Here is a 13,682-nt window from a genome sequence, read left to right as displayed (position 1 = left end):
CCTTGGGGAACGCCAGATACAACTTCTGTTTTGCTCGATGACTTTCCATCTATTACTACGAACTGTGACCTTTCTGACAGGAAATCACGAATCCAGTCTTACAACTGAGGCGATATTCCATACGCATGAAGTTTGGTTAGAAGACACTTGTGAGGAACAGTGTCGAAAGCCTTCTGGATATCTAAAAATATGGAATCAATTTGATATCCCCTGTCGATAGCACTCATTACTTCATGAGTATAAAGAGCTAGTCCATAAAAATTCGAACTTCGTTCGGGAACATGGAGTCCATGAATGGTTGCAAATGGTCTCCAAGTAACCTAACCTAACCATTCGGAGTAAATGACCGGTTCAGTGCCACCAGAGGACCCACTCCATTCAATGTAAACACAGCCCATACCGTTATGGAGCCACCACCTGCGTGCACAGTGCCGCGGTGACAACTTGTGAGTGGTCCCGGCGGAGGTTCAAGTCCTCCCTCGGGCATGGGTGTGTGTGTTTGTCCTTACGATAATTTAGGTTAAGTAGTGTGTAAGGTTAGGGACATATGACCTCAGCAGTTGAGTCCCATAAAATTTCACACACATTTGAATATTTGAACAACTTGCGACCATGGGTTCGTGGACTCCGCGCCACATTCGAACCGTACCATCAGCTCTTACGGACTGAAATCGGGACTCATCTGACAAGGCCACAGTCTTCCAGTCGTCTGTGGTCCAAGCGGTATGGTGACGAGCCCAGGATAGGCACTGCAGGCGATATAGTCCTGTTAGTAAAGGCACTCGCGTCGGTCGTCTGCTGCCATCGCCCATTCACGCCAGTTTTCACCGCAGTGGCCCAAAGAATACTGTTGTGTCTAGACAAGACAGTCGAGACACAAGGCGAGGAAGCCGAAAGGGCACGCGTCTGCTACGCAGGCTTGTTTAGGTCTGAAACAGGAGACGTAATGAATGCTATAAAGAAAAGTACGTAGCTGCTATAATACTTAACTTTAATCCATCTTTTGTATACAGCATTCTTGATGATACAAGTGAGACTCTATCTGGAAATGGTTAATGGCGCCTTGCTAGGTCGTAGCCATTGACTTAGCTGAAGGCTATTCTAACTGTCTCTCGGCAAATGAGAGAAAGGCTTCGTCACTGTAGTCGCTAGCAAAGTCGTCGTACAACTGGGGCGAGTGCTAGTAAGTCTCTCGAGACCTGCCGTGTGGTGGCGCTCGGTCTGCGATCACTGACAGTGGCGACACGCGGGTCCGACATGTACCAATGGACCGCGGCCGATTTAAAGCTACCACCTAGCAAGTGTGGTGTCTGGCGGTGACACCACAAATACTTTCGTCGAAGGTCCCACATTGATTTCTGCGGTTATTTCCGGAGGTATTTGTAGTGGCGTAGCAAGACAGCCACGCCACTCTGACGTAGCCGAAAGGCACGCGTTCAGCTCACGCAGATTGACGTGAAGTCTGGAACAGGACAATGTCTTGAGAATTGCAATAAAGTACGGAAATCTTGTAATACTTAACTTTAATCCACATTTGTAGAACATCTCTCGTTACGGTACATGCTTCATAATATTAATTATCAATTGAATACGGCGCCTTGCTAGGTCGTAGCAAATGTAGCTGAAGGCTATGCTAACTATCGTCTCGGCAAATAGCGTATTTGTCAGTGAACCTTTCCTTGCAAAGTCGGCTGTACAACTGGGGCGAGTGCTAGTAAGTCTCTCTAGACCTGCCGTGTGGCGGCGCTCGGTCTGCGATCACTGACAGTGGCGACACGCGGGTCCGGCGTATACTAATGGACCGCGGCCGATTTAAAGGCTACCACCTAGCCAGTGTGGTGTCTGGCGGTGACACCACAATATTGCTTGTCTATTGGCATTGACGACTCTACGCAACCGCCGCTGCTCGCGGGCGTCAAGTGAAGGCTGTCTTCCGAGGTGAGAAGTAATGCCTGAAATTCGGTATTCTCGGCATACTCTCGACATGTGGATCTCAGAATATTGAATTCCCTAACGATTTCTGAAATGGAATGTCCCATGTGTCTAGCTCCATCTACAATTGTGTCGAAAGTCTGTCAGTTCCTGTTCTGCGTGCGTAATCATGTCGGAAACCTTTTCACACGAAGCACCTGAGGGCAAATGACAGCTCCACCAGTGCACTGTCCTTTTCTAGATTGTGTTCGCGATAGAACCATCACCTCTATAAGGTGCATATCGCTTTCCCATGACCTCATTGTTAGCCAGACACTTCTGCAGTCAATGTTAGCGACGCTGGAGGCGATATCCACTACACTGTGGATGACCGGAAGCGAGAGATTTACAGTGATGAATCACGCTATACTCCGTGGCAATCCGACGGATAGGTTTGGATTTGGCTTATGGCTGGAGAACATTACCTGCCCTTATGAAGTAGGGTGCAGATGGTATTACGTTGTGGGGATGTTTTTTGGTGTTGGGGTGTCGTCCTCATATTGCTCTTTGGAAAACACTAATTGCGGAAGGATATAAAAAACATTTCACAGCATTGTGTACTACAGTAGAGGAACAATTTGGAGACGATGACCGTTTGTATCGGCACGTCAGTGCACCATGACATAAAGCGGCACCTGTAAAGCAGTGGCTTATGGACAGACGCTTACCTGAAATGAACAAACTTGTCCAGAGTCGCCGGCCGGAGTGGCCAAGCGGTTAAAGGCGCTACAGTCTGGAACCGCACGACCGCTACGGTCGCAGGTTCGAATCCTGCCTCGGGCTTGGATGTGTGTGATGTCCTTAGGTTAGTTAGGTTTAAGCAGTTCTAAGTTCTAGGGGACTTATGACCACAGCAGTTGTGTCCCATAGTGCTCAGAGCCATTTTTTGTCCTGAGTCCCGACCTGAACCCAATGGAACAGCTTTGATGTGAGATAGAACGTAGATTTCGTCCAGACCCTTGAGTACAGCAACACACCTTCTCTGATTTCGTCTCAAGAGGAAGAATAGGCTGCCATTACTTCACAGAGATTCAGACGTGTCATCGAAAATGACTGCAGCAGAGTGCAAGGTCATAAAATCGAAGAGAGGAAACACTTCATATTAATAATTTTTTCATAATGCGGGGCCACAGCCATAATATATTTCTTTAAAGTCAGCTCCGCCATTAGACTGTTGTTTATTTGCAGTGTTACATTTACACTTACACGATCATGATTTCGGCTTCAAAGTGCCATTATCAGGTGTTTTAAGTGTTATACAGTGCCTAAGATGGGTGTGAAGTAATGCCTAAGATGGCACTGTATAACACTTAAAACACCTGATAATGGCACTTTGAAGCCGAAATCATGATTGTGTAAGTGTCATCTTAGACACTGTATAACACTTAAAACACTTGATAACGGCGCCTTGAAACCGAAATCATGATCGTGTAAGTGTAAATGTAACACTGCAAATAAACAACAGTCTAATGACGGTACTGACTTTAAAGACTTCATATTAAGCTCCAGTAGTAGATGTACAAACGATTTTCATCAGGTATTGTATAATTTACTGTTTCTCTAGTCAGGATGCACTTGTGCATGGTACCTTTAAGTACTATTTTGGCGTGATACTCTGTACTGATTTTCCCCCTTGGGTTTTGGTATGTATATTTTCCACCTGTAGACGCTCTGTACTTTTCTTCCTCTTGGCACGCACATTTTCTTTTTGGTAATACGTGACAAAACATGTATCCTTTGTTTATTCCTTTTTTGCTATTTGACAAACTCAATGGATGCAGTCTCCGGAAACGCGTAATATATGTGCCATGGCTCTAAAAACAAATGAAATTGGTTTATATTTGATAGCTGTTTTTTTATGTTTACAATTTCATTGCAGTGTAGTTTGTTCGTTTCTCTCTATTACTTCTTTAATTATCATCATTCACAGGTTTTGTATACGCCAAAAAAATGGATATGGCTAGAGAACATGTCCGTGCTATGAATTTGTATGATACTGAATCCTCATTGATCCTAAACAATGTGAAGATCGTCTTGGAAATACATTTGGCGAAGAAGCCCCGTCTAAAGGAACAATTCATAATTGGTACAATGTATTCAAAAGAGATCGTCTTTTTCTTTGGGATGAATTTCATGAATGGCGCTATTCAACTATTGCCTAAAGAAGATCGACGGATATCTTATGAACTTACTCGGGCGACATTGGGCGGTAATATGAGTGCAGTCCAAAACATTTTACTTCCATTGTTGGATGTGAGAAAACTCTAGTATTGATGGATTCGACATAAACTGACCTTCGATCAAAAACAAGTGCCCATTGATTGGTGCAGCAAAACTCTGAAAGGATTTCAAGGGAGCATTTCGGATTCGGTTTCGTATATCGTTACTGGTGATGAACCTTGGATTCATTGTTACGATCCTGAAAAGGAAAAGTTAGTCATCTAAGCTGGTCTTCAGAACAGAATCTGTTACTATAGCATCAGAAGACAGACGCTCCTGTACTGTGGATTGGTACACAGATGTCTGTTTACTCCAAAAGTTTTGAGAAAGTAAGAGAAAAAGTAGTAATTTTCCATCATGACGACGCATCGACGCATGCAGCAAAACTAACAACTTAGTATATGGATGCCCTTAAGGCCAGCACCATGCCCCCCCCCCCCACCCCCCACCATAGAATCCCGCAACAGCACCTTATGATTTGTTTTAGTTTCCAAACGTTGAAGATGAAATGAGTGGAATCACTTTTTGGTCTCTGTTATGCCTCAGTCACAGCGACATCATTCCTTTAATACATTGAATGTATTCGCTGTTGGTAGTATGGATAACCATCAGCTGTATAATGGAATGACGACAATGAACATTTGTGTCTTGCCGGGAATCGAACCCGGATCTGCCGCTTATCGCGAGCGTCCGCCTTACCATATGGGTACCTGACCACGACTCACGGCGAGACCCAACCTTCCATAATGTCGTCCACCACGAAGTCCGGGTTCGAGTTCTGGTCCGGCACAATTTTTCATTGTCGTCATTCGATTATGCAGCTGATGGTTATCCATATTCGCAACAGCGAATACATTTAATATATTTCATAACGACTGTTGTCGCCACAGTGCCTGTCCGTATGGACATTCATGCATGTCCGTAGTAACTTTTCATCGTAATTCGGAAAAACAAAAGCTCTGAAATATCGGTCCATTGATTTCAGAACTGGTTTCATCAAATACAAAAAAGTATCGATTTTAAAAGATAATATCCTGAGAAACAATAAAATAATTTAATTTTTTAAAACTCATCGTTGTTTGATTTTCTAAAAAATATCAGTTTCCCTGCTGTAGATGTTTAGTAACCTCTGTCGCCGTACTGTGTAGCCGATCTTGGTATCAGCTCGCAGTTACTAAGACCTCACTACTACCAAAGCACGTTACTATCAAGCAGGATTTCGCCATCTTAGACGTTTTCTGTATCAAATAAGAGGGAAACGCCAATATTATCCTGCTCCCTGCATCTGATGATCCTCTATGTGGACAATACCTCGGCAGTGTCTGCGGACCTGGGAAAATTAATTTAGTTCTATTAATACTGACGACTTATTAATTATTTGACCGATCGCTCTCTGTTTCGTGTCAATTTACTCGGAATTTTATTGAGGTTTCGAATCGTTGATCAGAATTAAAAGACTAATTTTATTTGTCTCTCTTCCTTTGTGCCGGCCGCTATGGTCGAGCGGTTTGGGCGCTTCAGTCCGGAACCACGCGGCTGCTTCCTGCCTCGGGCATGGATGTGTGAGATATCCTTAGCTAGGTTTAAGTACACTACTGGCCATTAAAATTGCTACACCACGAAGATGACGTGATACAGACGCGAAATTTAACCGACAAGAAGAAGATGCTGTGATATGCAAATGATTAGCTTTTCAGAGCATTCACACAAGGTTGGCGCCGGTGGCGACACATACAACGTGCTGACTCAAGGAAAGTTTCCAACCGATTTCTCATACACAAACAGCAGTTGACCGGCGTTGCCTGGTGAAACGTTGCTGTGATGCCTCGTGTAAGGAGGGGAAATGCGTACCAACACGTTTCCGACATTGATAGTGGTCGGATTGTAGCCTATCACAATTGCGGTTTATCGTATCGCGACATTGCTGCTCGCGTTGGTCGAAATCCAGTGACTGGTAGCAGAATATAGAATCGGTGGGTTCAGGAGGGTAGTACGGAACGCCATGCTGGATCCCAACGGCCTCGTATCACTAGCAGTCGAGATGACAGGCATCTTATCCGCATGGCTGTAACGGATCGTGCAGCCACGTCTCGATCCCTGAGTCAACAGATGGGGACGTTTGCAAGACAACAACTATCTGCACGAACAGTTCGACGACGTTTGCAGCAGCACGGACTATCAGCTCGGAGACCACGGCTGCGGTTACCCTTGACGCGGCATCACAGACAGGAGCGCCTGCAATGGTGTACTCAACGACGAACCTGGGTGCACGAATGGCAAAACGTCATTTTTTCGGATGAATCCAGGTTCTGTCTACAGCATCTTGATGGTCGCATCCGAGTTTGGCGACATCGCGGTGAACGCACATTGGAAGCGTGTATTTGTCTTCGTCATACTGGTGTATCACCCGGGGTGATGGTATGGGGTGCCATTGGTTACACGTCTCGGTCACCTCTTGTTCGCACTGACGGCACTCTAAACAGTGGACGTTACATTTCAGATGTGTTACGACCCGTGGCTCTACCCTTCATTCGATCCCTGCGAAATCCTACAGTTCAGCAGGACAATGCACGACCGCATGTTGCAGGTCCTGTACGGGCCTTTCTGGATACAGAAAATGTTCGACTGCTGCCCTGGCCAGCACATTCTCCAGATCTCTCACCAATTGAAAACGTCTGGTCAATGGTGGCTGAGCAACTGGCTCGCCACAATACGCCAGTCAGTACTCGTAATAAATTGTGGTATCGTGTTGAAGCTGCATGGACAGCTGTACCTATACACGCCATCCAAGCTCTGTTTGACTCAATGCCCAGGCGTATCAAGGCCGTTATTACGGCCAGAGGTGGCTGTTCTGGGTACTGATTTCTCAGGATCTATGCACCGAAATTGCGTGAAAATGTAATCACATGTCAGTTCTAGTGTACTATATGTGTCCAATGAATACCCGTTTATCAACTGCATCACTTCTCGGTGTAGCAATTTCAATGACCAGTAGTCTAGTTCTAAGTTCTAGGGGACTGAAGACCTCAGAAGTTAAGTCCCATAGCGTTCAGAGCCATTTGAACCATCTTCCTTTGCGGTGGGGTTTCGTCTGGATAGACGCTGTGATCTCGCCACGTGCATTATGTGCTTGACAGAGTCACTGCTTCACAAGATGCCTACCGCACAGCTATTGTTGTTGTCAACGACTCACGCTGTTTTTGATCCTAATCCTCACTTTTTTCGTGTCCTTTCAGCTGAAATGGCAGCACGTGGCTGGGGACTGCCGCATCCTGTCGGACATCTTGGCCGAGAAGAACAACAAGTCTCCCTGGCTGCTGTTCAAGTTCCTGGACGCTCTGCTGCGCGGCTACGGACAGGTACGTCCGCATTACGGAACATAGCATGCTCACGAAATGCGACGTTTTTGATTGATGAAAAAATCAAAATCGATTCCGCGAAAACAAAGAAAAAGACCTGTGAAATGTGCCCGCCCTGTAATACCGTGAGTGCCGTAGACAACGCAGCCCAGCTTGATGCTCTATCCTTTGACTTCAGGAAGACGTTCGTTATAGTTGTAAGGTTTATACCTTATTTTTGGTACGCGATGAAACTTCACATCTGCACGCTGGATATGTTTCAAACAGAAGTCTTGAGTAGTCGATATGTTACGCCACAGAGCACACTCCTTCACCAAAGAAGACGAAGTAAATATTCCTGAATTCCAATCAAGAACAACTGCCAAGATGAGGAACGTAGAAGTAGATATCCTCGGAGTAACGAAGCAGCTTAAATCAATAAAGGCGAGGCCTCCGGTCCAGATTGTATACCAGTCAGGTTTCTCTCAGAGTATGTGCCTTAATATTCCTCCCTTCCTTCTACTGCACTGACTGCATCAGTAGCGGTTGTCTCGTTTGTGCTGCAGGTGCTGTTCTGCAACAACCCGCTGACTGGCGCGCTGCTGTTGGCAGCCCTGGCGGTCGCTGATTGGACGGTGTGCCTCTGGGGGCTGCTGGCAGCTGCCACGGGCCTCCTCGTGTCCGTCGTGAGTAGCAAAGCCGCCATTAACCTAGCTCTGTGCACGCGATTAGCGCCCTCGTGTCTGTGACGGTCGTAATGTGGAGAAAGGGCTCCAACTCGCAAGATGGGCAGTTACACTGAAATCTTTTGATCGTCATATTCACAATGCCACCAATCCTGTTGTGCAGTAGTCATGTGTGAATTGCCCAAGCTCTTATCATCTCATCCCGCTCTATGTCTTCATGCTTACATTTGCCCACACCATTTCTGCTATCACCGCCGTTAAATTGTATTCCATCTCCTTTGATGCATTCTGTACCCCTTTTCTTGCACATTTGTTTATCCTCTCTCATAAACATGCGTCACAAGTTACTTAAGTTCACTCCACTTCTCGAAATCATCAGACTTCACATAGAACCTAAATGACGTTTTACAAAGCGTTATTTAACAATCCCCACTTCCAGACCCATTAATTCACTATCTAATTTAGTCTTACATGCTTATACAACCTGCTATTAACATCCTCTTCTTGAAGGATAGCCGGCCGTTGTGGCCGAGCAGTTATAGGCGCTTCAGTCTGGACCCGCGCGACCGCTACGGTCCCAGGTTCGAATCATGCCTTGGGCATGGATGTGTGTGATGTCCTTAGGTTAGTTAGGTTTAAGTAGTTCTAAGTTCTAGGGGACTGATGACCTCAGATGTTAAGTCCCATAGTGCTCAGAACCATTTGCCCCATTTTTTTCTTGAAGGATAACTTGTTTACCTCAACCTCACCTCCAGTCTTCACCGTTCAGCCTTCTTAACCGTTAACAGCCACAACAAACTCTACCACTCAAACAATCTGAATTTGTTTCTGAATCATCAGTCAGTCAGTGACTGATTGTATCTCGCCATCCATGGCTTCATCTCCTGTACTAACCTCTTCATCTCATAGTAGCACTTACATCCAGCGTCCTCAATTATTTCTTGGACATTTTCCGACCTTTCCCTTCCTATACATTATTTTGCCTCTTCAGCTTCTCCTTCTTGATAACCTTTCTGAATCTTCTTTGAGTCAGTGTTTTCCATACATTTCTTTCCCTGTTGATTCTGCAGAACTTCTCATTCATTATCTTATCAGTCCACTTAATAATCATCACACTTCTATTGCACCACATATGTTTCCAGGTTTTTCTACACAAATTGTGGTTCACTTCTACACAATGCTGTGTGCAATACACATATTCTCACAAATGACTTTTTAAAGTAAATGCCTATGCTTCATACTAGTACACTTCTTTTAGAGAGAAATACTGTTTTGGCCTGCTCTAGTCTCCTTCCTATACCTCTCTAACCTCATCCACCATACACAATTTTGCTTACAATATAGGAGAATACCTTCACTTCATCTGTTATCCCAAATTGCGATTTTAAGTTTACTGGTACTGTCATTTCTATACTTGCAGCAGCTAGCACTTTATATGCTGATGCTATATCAGAAGCTGACTATTGTCTGCCATCGTCATGTCATGCTGCACTAACAGGTACCCTTTTATTAACCAAGAGATAATATTCACATGGCTGTGCCACATCACTATGGAAAAATAGCAATTTAGATAAATATCATCAGTTAAAAATCGAATTTTAAAGCTTTTTAAGCTATTTATTGGTTTTAACAGTATCATATGTGTTATATTGCCTCTCTTCTGTTGTGGAAGAATGACATGAAAGATGTGTCTAAAACGGTCAGTGATAAGCTGAAACAGAATTGTCTGTTGTGGGCAGTCAACAACAGTGAGTGACGAATTGTGACATAATACAATGCGTAAATATCAAGTTTTGTTACTGCTTCGGAAAAGTGGGTAGAGAGACCCATATGATGAGGGTGGACATGTATAAAATGGAAGACTAGTGGAATTAGGACAAGATATCTCGAGAGAATAGGAAATTGGTGGTGGTGGTGGTGGTTAGTGTTTAACGTCCCGTCGACAACGAGGTCACTAGAGACGGAGCGCAAGCTCGGGTAAGGGAAGGATTGGGAAGGAAATCGGCCGTGCCCTTTCAAAGGAACCATCCCGGCATTTGCCTGAAACGATTTAGGGAAATCACGGAAAATCTAAATCAGGATGGCCGGAGACGGGATTGAACCGTCGTCCTCCCGAATGCGAGTCCAGTGTGCTAACCACTGCGCCACCTCGCTCTGTAGGAAATTGGAATAAGGGTGTTAGAGGACTAGTAAGGACTGTGTGAATGCCACTAGACACGTGCCTCTACGTAAGTTTAACGTCAGTTACTGATTTGTGTTGTACCAATGGATCGGAAAGCACAAATCGACATGCAACGACACTGCTGGAGATTTCATGGGTACCTGTGGCTGGGATCTCTCTTTTCAGTGATCCATCCACTTAGGGGGTGAGAGCTGGTGCTGTACGTTGCAACCATCATGGTAGCAGCACAGTGAATTCTGCATCACATTTTCAAGGAAATTAAAAGGCATTGAGAAACTGTAACAGGAGAAACTTTGTAATCTTCGCCTTAAAAGATCATACTGGGCACTGCTCGATCTAGAGCACTGTAGACGTTGTACCAGGCTGTCATGTGAACCTTAACAGCCAGCGTAAATCATGTCAGTGAAGTGGGGCATATGTAACAGCCATTTGTCAGGATTGAGCACAGTAATGTTGGTCGACAGGGATATGTGACAGACTGGCCGAAAGAAGCACTTGTTCGGACGTGCCCATTACCACACCTTGGATGCAGTTGCCCAATCCGTTTGTGTATCAATGCGCACTGTCCACTGTGTCTATAAGGAATGGTTTACTATTGACAACTATGTAACATGACACAAGAATGGTGGTTGTACGTAGAAAGATCATGACTGACAGTGAATGTAGAGTGTTGTCCTTGACAGCATTTATGGACACTGGGCCAGGGAAGGGCAGTGGATAGCTGCTCCGCTAGCCCGTCAGCACTGTCTCTTCCCACATTCCATAAAGTGTTATTTTCCGTAATATTTGAATGTTCTATTATGTTTTACGTGCGCGAAACTACGATTGACTGATTTCTGTAGTATTCTGTGTGGTCTGTGAGATTTCTCAAAATGACTGAAACACCTAGAAGGAGCCAAATGTTTCAGAAATAGGCAAGGGATCTTATTTTCAAAATGTACTAGTGCTTCAAATGTGAGGTATGTTAAGAGGAGATTAGTATTTAACATCCCATCGACAACGAAGTCATCGAGTACAAGCTCGGATTAGCGAGGGAAGAAGAAGGAAATAGGCCGCGCCCTTTCGAAGGAACCATCCCGGCATTTGCCTGAAGTGATCTAGGGAAATCACGGAAAACGTAAATCAGGATGGCTGGACGTGGGCTTGAACCATCGTCCTCCCAAATGTGCGGACCAGTGTGCTAACCTCACTCGGGGGCAGATTCAGGCGAGCCAGTCTGCAACGTTGCCAAGATGGAGGAACATAATGTGGTTAGCGTCTATGCACTTTCAACCAAGTTGACAACACAACATTCCTTGTGAGCTACGCTGTCACCTACGCATTGTCATCAACAGTCGATTTCAAACCGACAGGAATTGCTGCTATTAATGACTGCAGCTTCATATCAGTTTCCGAGTGAACATTGGGAAGGGAAGCGCATGCAGTGCCACTGCTCTCTGTGGGAAATAAAGCTGCACATTGTTAGTGGGCCAAGTAGTACAAAAACTTGACAGTAGGCTCACAGGATGCGAGTAGCGTTGACCCATGAGTCGCGATTTCTCCTCATTTCGAATGTTGCAAGTTGATGTCCACTGACGGCATTCAACACCGATCTGTATGAACAGCGTAGTCCAGACCGAATGTGGTTCTACGGCATTTTGCATTTTTTTGTACCATGGTTTAAACCACTCATTCATGTTTCCCAGAACATGAAATAGGATGTTTGTTTGGATAAGTCTTTCCTGTTCTTCTACATCTTCATGGTAAGTATACCATGGACACACACATATTCCAAGATGAGAACAACCATATCCACACTGCTGCAAGCGTACATTCCTGGTACGTGAACGCTTTGGCATCTTTTTGCACCTTGACTGGCACACTAAATCGCTCGGTCTTAACCACATAAAAACATCTGGGACTATTTTGCAAAGCAGCAATCAACATCCTCCCAGAGTGTTAGCTCTGTGGAATCTAACCATGAGTGAATGTCTTCAGGTGGATATGGCCTACCTGAAGAACCTAGTGGACTTTTGTTCTCACCGTATTGAGACCCATTACGTAAGCTAGTGGAGATGTTACATAGTGTGCTGTCTCCTCGGGTCTGGGTTGCGTTCTTTGCAATGGTATAGCAGTACAATACGCAGATGATATTTACATTGTATGCTGCATCCCGCCATCCAGCCAGGTATTCCGTGATGCCATAAATCGCTCCACGCAAATGCGGGGATGGTTCCACTGAAAGAGCACAGCAAGTTTCCTCCTCCCTCTTAGAAACAATAATAACTCGTTCTCCATCTCCCAGAATCGAAGCACCTGAAGCTCACAGAACAGAAACACAACTATAGATGATGGAAAGATACACACACTAAGCAGAAAGTGGGCAGTGTCACTCAGAAGATATTGGTAACGCACATCCACGCAAATACCTTCCATCAACAGGTCTATAAGAGAAGCAGTTTGGAGTACTTTAACACATATTGCATAGGCAATATCTGATCAAGAGACGAGTTCGAATCGAAACACTTGAAGCTCAAAGTACACAAACGCAGCTATAGTGACATTGAGAAGATGGACAGATACACGCACTAAGCAGAAAGTTGGCAACGCCATTCAAAAGATATTGGTACTGCTACTGTACTGCAGTCTAACGATAGCAATACAGGTATCAACAGAATATGGCGTTCAGATTGCCATCGATACTTAAAATTTATGTTGTGATTCGTTGAAGATAGGTTCAGTGTCTTGGTCATAGACACTACAGTAATCAGTACTTACAAATCATATGATTAAATTACACGACATATTCACTAGATATGAGTGTAGTTACAAGGTGCACCTAAAAAGTTTGTTGAAACTTGTCAAAAGGCAAAGAAAACAGAAGATACAAAAATTAGTTTTATTCACGTCCATACTCATCTACACTAGCTGTAGTGCATGATCGGCAGCACTCATAAAGCCGCAAGAAAGTGTCACCAAATGCTGCTATTGATCTTTACTGTCAGCCACGGTGGCCGAGCGGTTCTAGGCGCTGCAGTCCGGATCCGCGCGACTGCTACCCAATGCATACGTGTTAAGGCAATCCAGACTGGCTATCTTCTGGCCCCAGTGACATAAGGTGTGTAGATGACTAAGCATTTGTCTCTGAATCACCATGCTAACGCTTCTGTCCGCAATTCACCATGACATTCTGACTGAAAAAAGAGAGAGAGTGAAGTGGGGTATTTGACTGGGATGCTAAAAGATGCAATCTGTGCCTGGTCAGACATGTTTAGCATGACCTACACCATCGCGAGTGTATCACAT

General features: G+C 44.8%; 1 protein-coding gene across 1 annotated transcript in view; it reads left to right on the top strand.

Annotated features, from left to right (window-relative positions):
- The window catches only part of LOC126214918 (uncharacterized), a 179,033-nt gene that overhangs the window by 124,776 nt on the left and 40,575 nt on the right, over positions 1 to 13,682 (top strand). The window contains exons 2-3 of the mRNA XM_049941559.1: positions 7,428 to 7,550; positions 8,096 to 8,215. Of these exons, the coding sequence (XP_049797516.1) occupies positions 7,428 to 7,550; positions 8,096 to 8,215 (243 nt within the window). The remainder of the gene's footprint in view (positions 1 to 7,427; positions 7,551 to 8,095; positions 8,216 to 13,682) is intronic.

This window comes from Schistocerca nitens, chromosome 12, assembly GCF_023898315.1.
Source record: "Schistocerca nitens isolate TAMUIC-IGC-003100 chromosome 12, iqSchNite1.1, whole genome shotgun sequence".
Classification (NCBI taxonomy): Eukaryota; Metazoa; Arthropoda; class Insecta; order Orthoptera; family Acrididae; genus Schistocerca; species Schistocerca nitens.
The sequence above is the reverse complement of the archived record's forward strand: the minus strand, read 5'-3'. Positions and strand labels throughout refer to the sequence as shown.